At 32.0% G+C, this 13,937-nt stretch overlaps 2 protein-coding genes across 2 annotated transcripts in view; both read right to left on the bottom strand.

Moving 5' to 3' along the window:
- The window catches only part of LOC144844350 (uncharacterized), an 85,864-nt gene that overhangs the window by 42,432 nt on the left and 29,495 nt on the right, over window positions 1–13,937 (bottom strand). The window contains exons 10-15 of the mRNA XM_078701222.1: window positions 5,091–5,333; window positions 4,396–4,683; window positions 3,717–3,977; window positions 1,237–1,518; window positions 690–953; window positions 241–528 (exon numbers count right to left, since the gene is read on the bottom strand). Coding sequence (XP_078557348.1) covers window positions 241–528; window positions 690–953; window positions 1,237–1,518; window positions 3,717–3,977; window positions 4,396–4,683; window positions 5,091–5,333 — 1,626 coding nt within the window. The remainder of the gene's footprint in view (window positions 1–240; window positions 529–689; window positions 954–1,236; window positions 1,519–3,716; window positions 3,978–4,395; window positions 4,684–5,090; window positions 5,334–13,937) is intronic.
- LOC144852528 (tenascin-N-like) lies at window positions 8,579–13,007 on the bottom strand. Its single transcript, XM_078710387.1, has 8 exons — window positions 12,995–13,007; window positions 11,844–12,119; window positions 11,264–11,542; window positions 10,858–11,109; window positions 10,458–10,754; window positions 9,907–10,182; window positions 9,328–9,606; window positions 8,579–9,173 (listed from the first exon to the last, which is right to left on the bottom strand). The coding sequence occupies exons 1-8, from the start codon at window positions 13,005–13,007 to the stop codon at window positions 8,899–8,901; spliced, it is 1,947 nt and encodes a 648-aa protein (XP_078566513.1). The 3' UTR covers window positions 8,579–8,898.

Genomic DNA, 13,937 nt, shown 5'->3' with positions numbered 1-13,937 from the left:
ATATACAAATAATAAGTGTTTGTGATTGGAATGGTACAAATAATGCCATGAGGTGAATGATGAAAGGTTATATTTCGATGGGGCACTTCAATAGTGCAGACAATTGCATTGCATTATTATGCTACGCACATTTATTTAGGTGTCTATTATGTGACAATAAATTACATATTCAGAGAGACAATGTCTTTAAGCGGTCAATTATGCAGTATACTAACATAGAACATGTAACCAATAACTTACTTGTGTTAGCAATAGTTTCCATAAGTGTACTACTTTTATCGCCACTAACAACAGCAATTGAGAAGTAGTACGTTTTGTCTGGATCCAAATTCGTAACTGTTAGACTAGTATATTCTTTATCCACAATCGTCGTAACTGGTATCGATGTTGCCGTATTGTAGACAATCTCGTAGTAATCAAACACGGTCGCGACACCGTAGAAAAGGTTAGGCGCTGTCCAATTAACGGTTACTGAGGTGTAGTTAGCAAGGTTATTCTCTGTGTCAAATGAAACAACTGGCCAAGGATCTAAGATTTAAAAAGAAAGCGATGAAAATGTTGTCTATAAGGTCATGACAAAAATCATGGTATTATGACCAATTCTATGATATTGACTACTGCTACAGTGCTACTTTGGCTTATCTATTGGTAAGTAATATATTCTAAAAGTTAAAAAGAAAATCACATACCAGTTCGGACAATGTTTGACAGGTTGGTTCCAGTGTCATGCACCAGAATGTTGATAGTATATAGCTGACCTGGTGTCAGGTATAAAAATTCGCCTAATTTTGGATCTGCAGACTGTACCTCAAATGAAGCATCAGACCCATTATTTGGAGCAGGATCAATCGTGACTATGTATGAGATAAATGGTTCTATTGCTGCGCCCCATGTGAATTGGAGGTAAGTGCTGGTAAAGTTCCGCACAATAATCTCTGCTACAGCCACTTCTCCTATAAAATTGTATATTATTGATTTTTCAGTGTTTTTAAATCTATTGAAATTGCACATTTAAAGATGTATTGTCCCAAACAACAAGAAAAAATTAAGAATAGGAAAAAGAAAAACAATAACTGTGCTCACAAAAAAACACATTGATTTCCAGACAATTGTCTTTCCGTTTCCAAGCCTATTTTCTAAAGTTTATCATATCATTTTATAAAAGTTTAAAAATATACATTTTCCACTTTACAGTATATAGTAGAAAACATATGAATGGTATTTAAAATGTGCTACCTGTTTGAAATGTAACTTGGATAGGTGTGCTTCTTTCCTCATAACCACCATTTGAAGATATTGTAACAATTTCAAAAGTGTAATTCGTTGAAGGAAGAAAGTATTCATAGTTATGAGAGAAATCATTTGCTGAACGATCGATGAGAGCAGATGTCCGTCCGTCAACTGGCGAGTGTAGAATCTCAAAACTACTAAAGTCTCCTTCTGGTGGCAACCACACCAAGTCTATTGATGTTGATCCAATGGTGACTAGGCTAGCATTGACAGATACTTCACTAGGAACTAGATAATTTAAAGACAAAATAGTTTTCACCAATACCATGATTTGAAGTATTTCACCTCAAGGTGCACACCTCAACTGACAAATAATGTTGAAATAAGCTTATAGGGTCATTCCATGCCAACTCAACAAATTTTCTGAAAATCATGGCTGGGTACCCCCCTCAGATTTTCTTGAAACTTTCATATAATATGCAACTATATGTCTCTCGAACACACCAACAATTTCAGTTTTGTGTATATTTGTAGCAATTTCAATGTAAAACATGCTATCGTCAATTTTCGGAAGATCATAATTTCAGTATTTTATCTCCTAGTTGCTTTCAATACATTCAATTTTAGACAATTTCAAAGTAACAAAATGAATAGTTTAAAAGATATACGTGGTCAAAAATGGCTCAAGTGCATAAATAGCATTTGATTCATTCTTTTGGTTTACTGTATTATCTTAAAAACTAAACATTGTATCATTTTGGAGAAGCAGCTACTGTACAGGTGTTTCAGTATACATACAGAGAGAGAGATGTGACATACATTACTTGATAATGGTCAAATTTGTGCACATTTTGAGCACTTATGTCTTTAAAACTATTCATTTTGTTACTTTGAATGTTGCAGAAATGGATTCAGGATCAAAAGTTTTGCTAGGATAACAAGTTGTGATGTTCTAGGGGTTTTCAGTATAAAACTTATGTCCATTTAAATATCGCGATTGTAGCAATATGTGCACACTATTTATGCACTTGAGCCATTTTTGACCACGTATATCTCTTAAACTATTCATTTTGTTACTTTGAATGTTGCATAAATGGATTCAGGGCTAATGATAGCACTAGGAGATAAAATACTGAAATTATGATCTTCCGAAAATTGACGATAGCACATTTTACATTGAAATTGCTATAAATATACACAAAATACCCTAATTTAATAGTCATATTTGGACATGAAGGAATAAAGACACCAAACTGGTATTTGGAACATAGCTGAATCATGCATTGATGAACTTATATGATGAGTTTCAATTTTGGGAATTATTGCCCACAAGGTCAAAGTTCAAAACGAAAAAGTAATGATTTTTTGTATTTTGTGTCCCGAGTGACTTTTTGACGCGCAGTGTACCCCTAGGATGAATTTTTAAAATGATGAACTTTTTTGTATGGATACATTTAGCATCATATATTAACATTGTATAGGAAAAAATCAATTTAAAAATGTATTTTCATATTTAAATAAGGGGTAAAAATTGCCGAAGCTGTTTGCGACAAAATAAATTGGGGTCTCTAGAGACCAAAATCTTGAAAATTAATTGAGATACAGCAAATTTTTTTTCATATTTTTAATCTATGACCAAAATTATGTCAGTGTATCAATATTCAGCTTATTAGCTTTAATAGTTTTTAAAATATGGCTAATTAAAAATGCAACTTTACAAAAAGGTAATTTATTAATACCAAAAATTCTACAGACGACACATTTTCAAATGGCTATAACTTTCAAACGACTTGGAGTTGGCAACTGAAATTTTTGCTGTGTTCGTGAGACATATAGTTGCATATTATATGTGAGTTTCAAGGAAATCTGAGGGGGTACCCAGCCATCCCATTTGTTGAGTTGGCATGGAATGACCCTATAGGTCAATTACCCATGTTTTCATTTGTTTGGAACTGAAAAGGAACTAAGCGCAACTGAAACTTCAAATAGTGTCACATGTGCGGTATGGAACCAAGACGAGTAGCGATCAGTTTGATATTACCATATAAGCATTCATGCATACTGGTTCCTATACAATTACGAATCATATCATGCGAGCTGTGAGGTAACCAGTGGAAGTGGTTACTTTTAGTTCTGTTCAGTTGCTCGAAATTTCGATACAAGTGCTTTTGTGCAACAAGTTTCTTTTAGTTGAATTGAGTTTCTTTCACTTCCATGTCGACATAAGCTTACCTTAAGTCATAAAATATTTAATGATTTCTAATTTATAATTTAAGTTTTCACTAATTGAATGGTGGTAATTAATCTTTGTTGGATGACAGGGCTTAAAATTATAACATTAAAAAAAAATTTAAATCATAATTTTATAACATCAATTTAAATTATTTTTCAATAAAAAAAAAAAAAATTCAAATTTTAATAAAAACAACTGCCCAAAACTTTTAAAATTTAAAGGATAATTTTAAGGATTAAAAATGTATACAAACCGGTTCTTTGTTTTATCATGCCCATTTCAATTACACCATTAACCGTAGTATCCACTTTGATTGTGTACAATCTTCCAGGAACCAAGTCTACAAAAGTTACAGTTTTGAAATAGGAATCTATGATGTGAGGTCCTCTATTAGGCGGATCAATAGACACTGTGTAATTTTCAACTCCAGCTTGAGAAGCATTTCCACCCCAAATAGCCGTAATATTCTCAGTATTATAACTTACGATGACAATCTCATTCAATGCCAAATATTCTAAGTGTGAAAGAGAAAACAAAAAATTAATGAACATAACATGAATTTCCTGAAATATCTGGTGCAACAAAAAACGAAAAGAATATGATTGTCAAACATATATATGATTGTTAAACTTTAAAAACATTTTTCTTTTTTAGATCAAGTTTAAGGTCATTCTTAAAATCGTTTTATCATAACTAACCATAGAACATACATTGAAGACAAGGAATGACCTGGTTTAATGTATTTTATACTATATGTGATATATATATATCTTTTTCACAATTGTAGGGAAAGTTTCTTTAAACTTGGCAATTCTGTTTAGAATTAAAATAGGAAATTAAGACACCTGATTTAACGATAAAGGTAGATAACATAGCAGCCACACTCATAAATATATCACAATTAAGTCAATTTATTTATTTTGAAAACATACCTGTGTCCCCTACAGATGTTACCGGGTCACTGGAAATACCATAGCTTTCTGTTACCAATGAAATTTCATACATCCTACTGTGAGACAGTCCTGTAATGACATAATCTGTCTCTGTACTGCTCAAATTCACTCTAACGCTAGTACCAGAGTCTGCCACATAACTCAAGATGTACATGTTGAACACCGTTGACATATCATTAATTGGTAGTGGTGGGCCCCATTCAACATATATAGATGTATATGAATCAAGAGTGTTATTAAACTGAATATATGCTGGTCTGTTTGGCTCTGAAATCCAGAAAATGAAAATTATAAATAAGTAAACCGCATGCCTAAACCTGCTCACGTATAATCCGCAAGCCATATGCACATTCATCTCACACCTACATGTGTTATCGTTATACAATTACACTCGCTGAACTAAATTCAGAAATAAAAAGAAAAATTCTAAATGTTTTCTACTGTCATTGAGTTGAATTTCAACACAGCATACCATTTGCTAGTCTACTATATGAGCAGATAAATTCATGATCAAACTATCAATGTATCATATCCAGTTCTCATAAAGGCTATAAACGCCCTCTAAGGAAAAGCGTTGGATGACATCAGGAATTTGGCTCTCAAAACTCTTAAAACTAGTGAGAAATTAGATATTACATTCCAATATACAATGACATAACATCCAATCAACTTACTTGTTCTTTGCAGTACAAATGATCCTACAGCAGTGATGTTACCTCTTGCAGAGATGTTATACAACTGACCTGGTGTCAAACCAGTAAACTCATATTGTCTGTCTCCAGTATACTCAATAAGCTGACTATTATTACCAGAGTCTGATACTATTTCCAACAAGTAACTGCTCTCACCACTGATGTCACCCCAAGTAATGCCAATAGTTTCATTTGTATAATATCGTACCAAAACTCCACTGCTTTCTATGATTAAAATGTTTAATTAAAATTGCTTAAATAGAATTTTAAATTGTTTGCATTAAACAAGTAATCGATATGTATTTTTTTATAAGAAGTGCAGTCATGCAATTCCAGCAGCTCCGAATACTGTAAATGGAGAGTTTTTGTTTTTTGTAGCATGAATGGGCCAATACAGTTTGAATTAAATTCTTGTTTCTTGTAAACAAATTTATAATCTAAAAGTTATTTTTCATTAAAGATAAAAATATGAAAGACAAGTGAAAAAGAATTCCTTACTTGTATTAATGGATGTCATTAAACTTTCCCTGCTTATTATTTGATACTGGCCTTCTCCTGAAACTGTACGGACTTCAAATGTGTAGCTAGTTCCTGGTATAAGTCCTTCTAAATTCAGATTTGCATCAATAACATCAACAGGAGACGGTGTTGTATCATGAGAAGGTTCATATGTGAGTCTAAAAAAGCTCTTTACTATATTGCTGTTTATGTTCCAGCTAATATAAATACTGGTTTCACTTCCAAAGTGAAATCCTAAAGTAGATGGACTTTCTGGGTCTGCAAATGGAAAAAAAAAAGAGAGTTTGTATTGAAATTTAAAAATAGTTTACAATTTAGAATCAATTATGGTCAAAATTATTGTTTAGCACTTTACACTATAACATTATTTAAACATGATATAATCAACTTTCACACAAACATAACTTACATGTTCTTGTCATAGTTTGCAAAATGTAAGAATCTCCATTTTCCAAATAAACTTCAACTTCAATTGTATAAAGTTCTCCTGGAACAAGTTCTGTCAATTCTCTCAAAGCAGATGGAGAGCTGCTGACATTCTGGAATATGGTGACACTTCTGCTGTTGTCACTTGTTGGAAAAACAGATATATTATATCCTAATGCAAATGGAACCTCAGCCCAAAGATTTTCAATACTTCTTTCACCGACACTCCTCACAAAGATTGTGTCATTAGCAATTACATCTGAAAGATAATAAACATTAGCCAAAGTATTTAAAAATGGCCAAAATTCAACATTTGTAGCCTTGTAAATTAACTTGAAATACACAAGAAAAACTTATCATAGACAACTTTACTGGGAAACAAAAACATCCATCAAAAATAACTATTAATTAAAAATGTAAAAAACCTATCATAGACTACTTTACTGGAGGATAAAACAATTTACATAAAACATAATTGTTCATTAATAAATGTGTATCTATATGTCAGCTGATGACATAAATATTAAAATGTTACCTGTTGTTCCTGTTTCCATTACACCAGTGCTATATTTTAGAGTTTCATTTATTCCCATTCTTGTCTTGACAATAACAGTCACAGTTGTATCAGGATCCACATCTTCAATAACATAGTCATAAGTAGTTTTTTCAATCAAGTCAATTTCTACAGGTTCACCACTATTCACTGTATAACTTAAGTAATAAGCTCCAAAAATGAGTTCAAGACCTCCTGATACTTCTGGTTCAGTCCAACGGACAGTCAGTGATGTTAGGGTAGTATTAACAATTTCTAGAGATGAAACTGGGTTTGGACCTATAAATAAAAACAGCAACAAGAATTACAATCAAAATATAATTTTACAACAATATTCTAAAAATACATGTCTCAACAAATTAGAAAAACCAAATCAACTTACTTGTTCTTTGCAGTACGATTGATCCTACAGCAGTGATGTTACCTCTTACAGAGATGTTATACAACTGACCTGGTGTCAAACCAGTAAACTCATATTGTCTGTCTCCAGTATACTCAATAAGTTGACTATTATCACCAGAGTCTGATACTATTTCCAACAAGTAACTGCTCTCACCACTGATCTCACCCCAAGTAATGCCAATAGTTTCATTTGTACAATACTCTACTAGGATTTCACCACTTTCAACGTTATCTTTGATAAATAATAATTATAATATAAGTGATTAATACAATTTTTTCTGTTACAATAGTTGCAATTTGTGTATATTTCTAGGTGAAACACAATTATAATTTTAAAATTTTTTTTCAATGACGAAAATATAAATAGCGTAAATAAAAAGCATTACCTGTATCTATGGAAGTCATTAAACTTTCCCTGCTTATTATTTGATACTGGCCTTCTCCTGAAACAGTACGGACTTCAAATGTGTAGCTAGTTCCTGGTATAAGTCCTTCTAAATTCAGGTTTGGATCAACAACATCAACAGGAGATGGTGTTGTACCATGAGAAGGTTCATAAGTGAGTCTAAAAAAGCTCTTCACTATATTGCTATTTATGTTCCAGCTAATATAAATACTGGTTTCACTTCCAAAGTGAAATCCTAAAGTAGATGGTCCTTCTGGGTCTGTAAATTGTAAAAAAAAAGTGTGGGACGTTTGTAACATATCTCCAGGTAAGACTTTTAAAAAGAGTTCATATTTTACAATTGATTATGGTCAATATTATTGTTTAAAACTAAACTCCATAATTTCACTAATATACAAATAATGAATTGTATATGTTGGATGGCGGATAATATGTCATAGGTTAAAAGATTGACTGCTATTATTTAACGAGGCGGAACCGAGGTAAATATAGAGAAGTCAATCTTTATTTAGCTGAGTTACAACATGAGGTAATCAGCTTTCACACAAACATAACTTACATGTTCTTGTCATAGTTTGCAAAATGTAAGAATCTCCATTTTCCAAATAAACTTCAACTTCAATTGTATAAAGTTCTCCTGGAACAAGTTCTGTCAATTCTCTCAAAGCGGATGGAGAGCTGCTGACATTCTGAAATATGGTGACACTTCTGCTGTTGTCACTTGTTGGGAAAACAGATATATTATATCCTAATGCAAATGGAACCTCAGCCCAAAGAATTTCAATACTTCTTTCACCTACACTCCTCACAAAGATTGTGTCATTAGCAATTGAATCTGAAATATAATAAACATTAGCCAAAGTATTTAAAAATGGCCAAAATTCAACATTTGTAGCCTTGTAAATTAACTTGAAATACACAAGAAAAACTTATCATAGACAACTTTACTGGGAAATAAAAACATCCATAAAAACTATTAATTAAAAATGTAAAAAACCTATCATAGACTAATTTACTGGAGGATAAAACAATTTACATAAAACATAATTGTTCATTAATAAATGTGTATCTATATGTCAGCTGATGAAATAAATATTAAAATGTTACCTGTTGTTCCTGTTTCCATTACACCAGTGCTATATTTTAGAGTTTCATTTATTCCCATTCTTGTCTTGACAATAACAGTCACAGTTGTATCAGGATCCACATCTTCAATAACATAGTCATAAGTAGTTTTTTCAATCAAGTCAATTTCTACAGGTTCACCACTATTCACTGTATAACTTAAGTAATAAGCTCCAAAAATGAGTTCAAGACCTCCTGATACTTCTGGTTCAGTCCAACGGACAGTCAGTGATGTTAGGGTAGTATTAACAATTTCTAGAGATGAAACTGGGTTTGGACCTATAAATAAAAACAGCAACAAGAATTACAATCAAAATATAATTTTACAACAATATTCTAAAAATACATGTCTCAACAAATTAGAAAAACCCAATCAACTTACTTGTTCTTTGAAGTACGATTGATCCTACAGCAGTGATGTTACCTCTTACAGAGATGTTATACAACTGACCTGGTGTCAAACCAGTAAACTCATATTGTCTGTCTCCAGTATACTCAATAAGTTGACTATTATCACCAGAGTCTGATACTATTTCCAACAAGTAACTGCTCTCACCACTGATCTCACCCCAAGTAATGCCAATAGTTTCATTTGTACAATACTCTACTAGGATTTCACCACTTTCAACGTTATCTTTGATAAATAATAATTATAATATAAGTGATTAATACAATTTTTTCTGTTACAATAGTGACAATTTGTGTTTATTTCTAGGTGAAACACAATTATAATCTTAACATTTTTTTTCAATGACAAAAATATAAATAGCATAAATAAAAAGCATTACCTGTATCTATGGAAGTCATTAAACTTTCCCTGCTTATTATTTGATACTGGCCTTCTCCTGAAACAGTACGGACTTCAAATGTGTAGCTAGTTCCTGGTATAAGTCCTTCTAAATTCAGGTTTGGATCAACAACATCAACAGGAGATGGTGTTGTACCATGAGAAGGTTCATAAGTGAGTCTAAAAAAGCTCTTCACTATATTGCTATTTATGTTCCAGCTAATATAAATACTGGTTTCACTTCCAAAGTGAAATCCTAAAGTAGATGGTCCTTCTGGGTCTGTAAATTGTAAAAAAAAAGTGTGGGACGTTTGTAACATATCTCCAGGTAAGACTTTTAAAAAGAGTTCATATTTTACAATTGATTATGGTCAATATTATTGTTTAAATCTAAACTCCATAATTTCACTAATATACAAATAATGAATTGTAGATGTTGGATGGCGGATAATATGTCATGGGTTGAAAGATTGACTGCTATTATTTAACGAGGCGGAACCGAGGTAAATATATAGAAGTCAATTTTTATTTAGCTGAGTTACAACATGAGATAATCAGCTTTCACACAAACATAACTTACATGTTCTTGTCATAGTTTGCAAAATGTAAGAATCTCCATTTTCCAAATAAACTTCAACTTCAATTGTATAAAGTTCTCCTGGAACAAGTTCTGTCAATTCTCTCAAAGCGGATGGAAAGCTGCTGACATTCTGAAATATGGTGACACTTCTGCTGTTGTCACTTGTTGGAAAAACAGATATATTATATCCTAATGCAAATGGAACCTCAGCCCAAAGAATTTCAATACTTCTTTCACCTACACTCCTCACAAAGATTGTGTCATTAGCAATTGCATCTGAAAGATAATAAACATTAGCCAAAGTATTTAAAAATGGCCAAAATTCAACATTTGTAGCCTTGTAAATTAACTTGAAATACACAAGAAAAACTTATCATAGACAACTTTACTGCGGAATAAAAAAATCCATCAAAAATAACTATTAATTAAAAATGTAAAAACCTATCATAGACTACTTTACTGGAGGATAAAACAATTTCCATAAAACATAATTGTTCATTAATAAATGTGTATCTATATGTCAGCTGATGAAATAAATATTAAAATGTTACCTGTTGTTCCTGTTTCCATTACACCAGTGCTATATTTTAGAGTTTCATTTATTCCCATTCTTGTCTTGACAATAACAGTCACAGTTGTATCAGGATCCACATCTTCAATAACATAGTCATAAGTAGTTTTTTCAATCAAGTCAATTTCTACAGGTTCACCACTATTCACTGTATAACTTAAGTAATAAGCTCCAAAAATGAGTTCAAGACCTCCTGATACTTCTGGTTCAGTCCAACGGACAGTCAGTGATGTTAGGGTAGTATTAACAATTTCTAGAGATGAAACTGGGTTTGGACCTATAAATAAAAACAGCAACAAGAATTACAATCAAAATATAATTTTACAACAATATTCTAAAAATACATGTCTCAACAAATTAGAAAAACCAAATCAACTTACTTGTTCTTTGCAGTACGATTGATCCTACAGCAGTAATGTTACCTCTTACAGAGATGTTATACAACTGACCTGGTGTCAAACCAGTAAACTCATATTGTCTGTCTCCAGTATACTCAATAAGTTGACTATTATCACCAGAGTCTGATACTATTTCCAACAAGTAACTGCTCTCACCACTGATCTCACCCCAAGTAATGCCAATAGTTTCATTTGTACAATACTCTACTAGGATTTCACCACTTTCAACGTTATCTTTGATAAATAATAATTATAATATAAGTGATTAATACAATTTTTTCTGTTACAATAGTGACAATTTGTGTTTATTTCTAGGTGAAACACAATTATAATCTTAAAATTTTTTTTCAATGACAAAAATATAAATAGCGTAAATAAAAAGCATTACCTGTATCTATGGAAGTCATTAAACTTTCCCTGCTTATTATTTGATACTGGCCTTCTCCTGAAACAGTACGGACTTCAAATGTGTAGCTAGTTCCTGGTATAAGTCCTTCTAAATTCAGGTTTGGATCAACAACATCAACAGGAGATGGTGTTGTACCATGAGAAGGTTCATAAGTGAGTCTATAAAAGCTCTTCACTATATTGCTATTTATGTTCCAGCTAATATAAATACTGGTTTCACTTCCAAAGTGAAATCCTAAAGTAGATGGACCTTCTGGGTCTGTAAATTGTAAAAAAAAAAGTGTGGGACGTTTGTAACATATCTCCAGGTAAGACTTTTAAAAAGAGTTCATATTTTACAATTGATTATGGTCAATATTATTGTTTAAATCTAAACTCCATAATTTCACTAATATACAAATAATGAATTGTAGATGTTGGATGGCGGATAATATGTCATGGGTTGAAAGATTGACTGCTATTATTTAACGAGGCGGAACCGAGGTAAATATATAGAAGTCAATTTTTATTTAGCTGAGTTACAACATGAGATAATCAGCTTTCACACAAACATAACTTACATGTTCTTGTCATAGTTTGCAAAATGTAAGAATCTCCATTTTCCAAATAAACTTCAACTTCAATTGTATAAAGTTCTCCTGGAACAAGTTCTGTCAATTCTCTCAAAGCGGATGGAGAGCTGCTGACATTCTGAAATATGGTGACACTTCTGCTGTTGTCACTTGTTGGAAAAACAGATATATTATATCCTAATGCAAATGGAACCTCAGCCCAAAGAATTTCAATACTTCTTTCACCTACACTCCTCACAAAGATTGTGTCATTAGCAATTGAATCTGAAAGATAATAAACATTAGCTAAAGTATTTTAGTCCAGTCAATCTACAGTTTCAACTCCCAAAAGTAGACAAAATTGCAACAAAAGGTTTTTTTTATTCAACTTGAAGTTAATTTTACGATAAAAAACATACAAAAAGTCTACCAAAATCGGACAACTGGAAAGGTGATAAAAAGACAATAAATCATAGCACTATTTCATTAAAATATGTTCGTATTCGGCGTAGTAATATTGTCAGAAATTGTTGTCTCTGATTGGTCGAATAAGTTTTGTGCTGTGTTGTTGTTACGACGGAAAATCAGATATTCCCCAACAAGTAATGACTTTAAATCTTGTAATCAGGTAATTTATTAATTTTTTTTTTCATAATTCATAATTTTAAAAGCAACATTTACTCTTTCATTAACTATTTAAACGAATGCGGCAATGTAAATTAGTCTTAGTAGATACGTAAAGAGAGATATAGCATAGGGAGCGTGGATCTACTCGCGATGTTGTTGAAAAACGTTACGTCACGCTAATTTGCGTGTACTGATGATGTAGGCCTCCGCTCGTCGTCGTACCACCTACAGACACGTGAGACGAACAAAGGTGGGCCGGTGGCACCCCGTCCGTGTACTAGCTAAATGAAGACCGCCGATATAAAATAGGGGATGATACTAAAAACGATCTTAAATTTACTGTCATTTCAGCCTACTCTGACTAGGCGTGAAAAGACAAAATTCGGATATTATTATATAGGCCTAGGGCCAACCGCTCTTCATTTTTTTAATGAATTAAGCACAAAAATAGGGCCTAGTAATAGTATAGGTAAGCTTAGCTAGGCTAGCCTATGCCTATACTGCCTAATAAAAGGTCAGGCAGCCGCTCCTACCCGACTGGGCCATGGTCTATTTATTTATGCGATATACATTTCCTCTGTGTAAACTACAGATTATATTCTATTAATGTATTTGTTGTGATATCTATTTCATTTACCATAGATATCTTGTACTACTATTAAACAATACAGTACTGTACTGCATCATTTGCAGAGAAACAATTGATGAGAAGAGTTATAAATCTGTATCAATCAGACAGAAAGGTATGTTTAGTTACATTTTTCTCTGGCATTATACATCATTAATTTTTTTTTCCAATTACATTTTCATCTTCAATGAACTAAAAAAACAAATGAAAGTTTGTTTTTCACTGTATAAATTTTGTTACTACTATTTTAGGAGCAGATAGTGTGAATACAGCGAGCATTCAAAGAGGATTGAAGCCCAATGCTGTTGCGGGGTCAGTAGTCCATACAAATTGCCAGAAGAATTACATAAACGTGAAGGTCATAAAATATGGTGTACATTTTAAGATACATACATGCATGATCAAAACAGTTCCTTGACCATGGTTTCAGTGAACTATTGGCAAGTTATTTAGTTTTATTATGGTGATGTAGTGTTGACTGTTATACTTTATTGTAAAGTAAATAATTAATGTTTATGAATTGAATAGAGATATTAATATTTCAGAATGATTGACTTATATTTAACAGGGCAGAGAGTTAAATAGAAAATAGTCAATCTTTAAATGAATGAAATATTCTCTTCACGAAAAAAATACATTCATTATTAATATAAACTTTTATTCAATATATGTGTAATTATTGTACTTATTACTTAAGTTTCCTGTCTCTTGTAATAAGAAATGTTTACATAAATGTACTTATTATTTGAGCTTCCCATCTCTTATGATAGTACAGTACAAATAATGTTGAAATACATACTTGTGTTTCAAGTACCGTAATTTAAAATGATATATAGTATAGTATATAA

The sequence above is a fragment of the Antedon bifida genome, chromosome 1 (genome assembly GCF_963402885.1).
Source record: "Antedon bifida chromosome 1, ecAntBifi1.1, whole genome shotgun sequence".
NCBI classification, from domain to species: domain Eukaryota; kingdom Metazoa; phylum Echinodermata; class Crinoidea; order Comatulida; family Antedonidae; genus Antedon; species Antedon bifida.
This window is presented reverse-complemented; position numbering and strand designations above follow the sequence as displayed.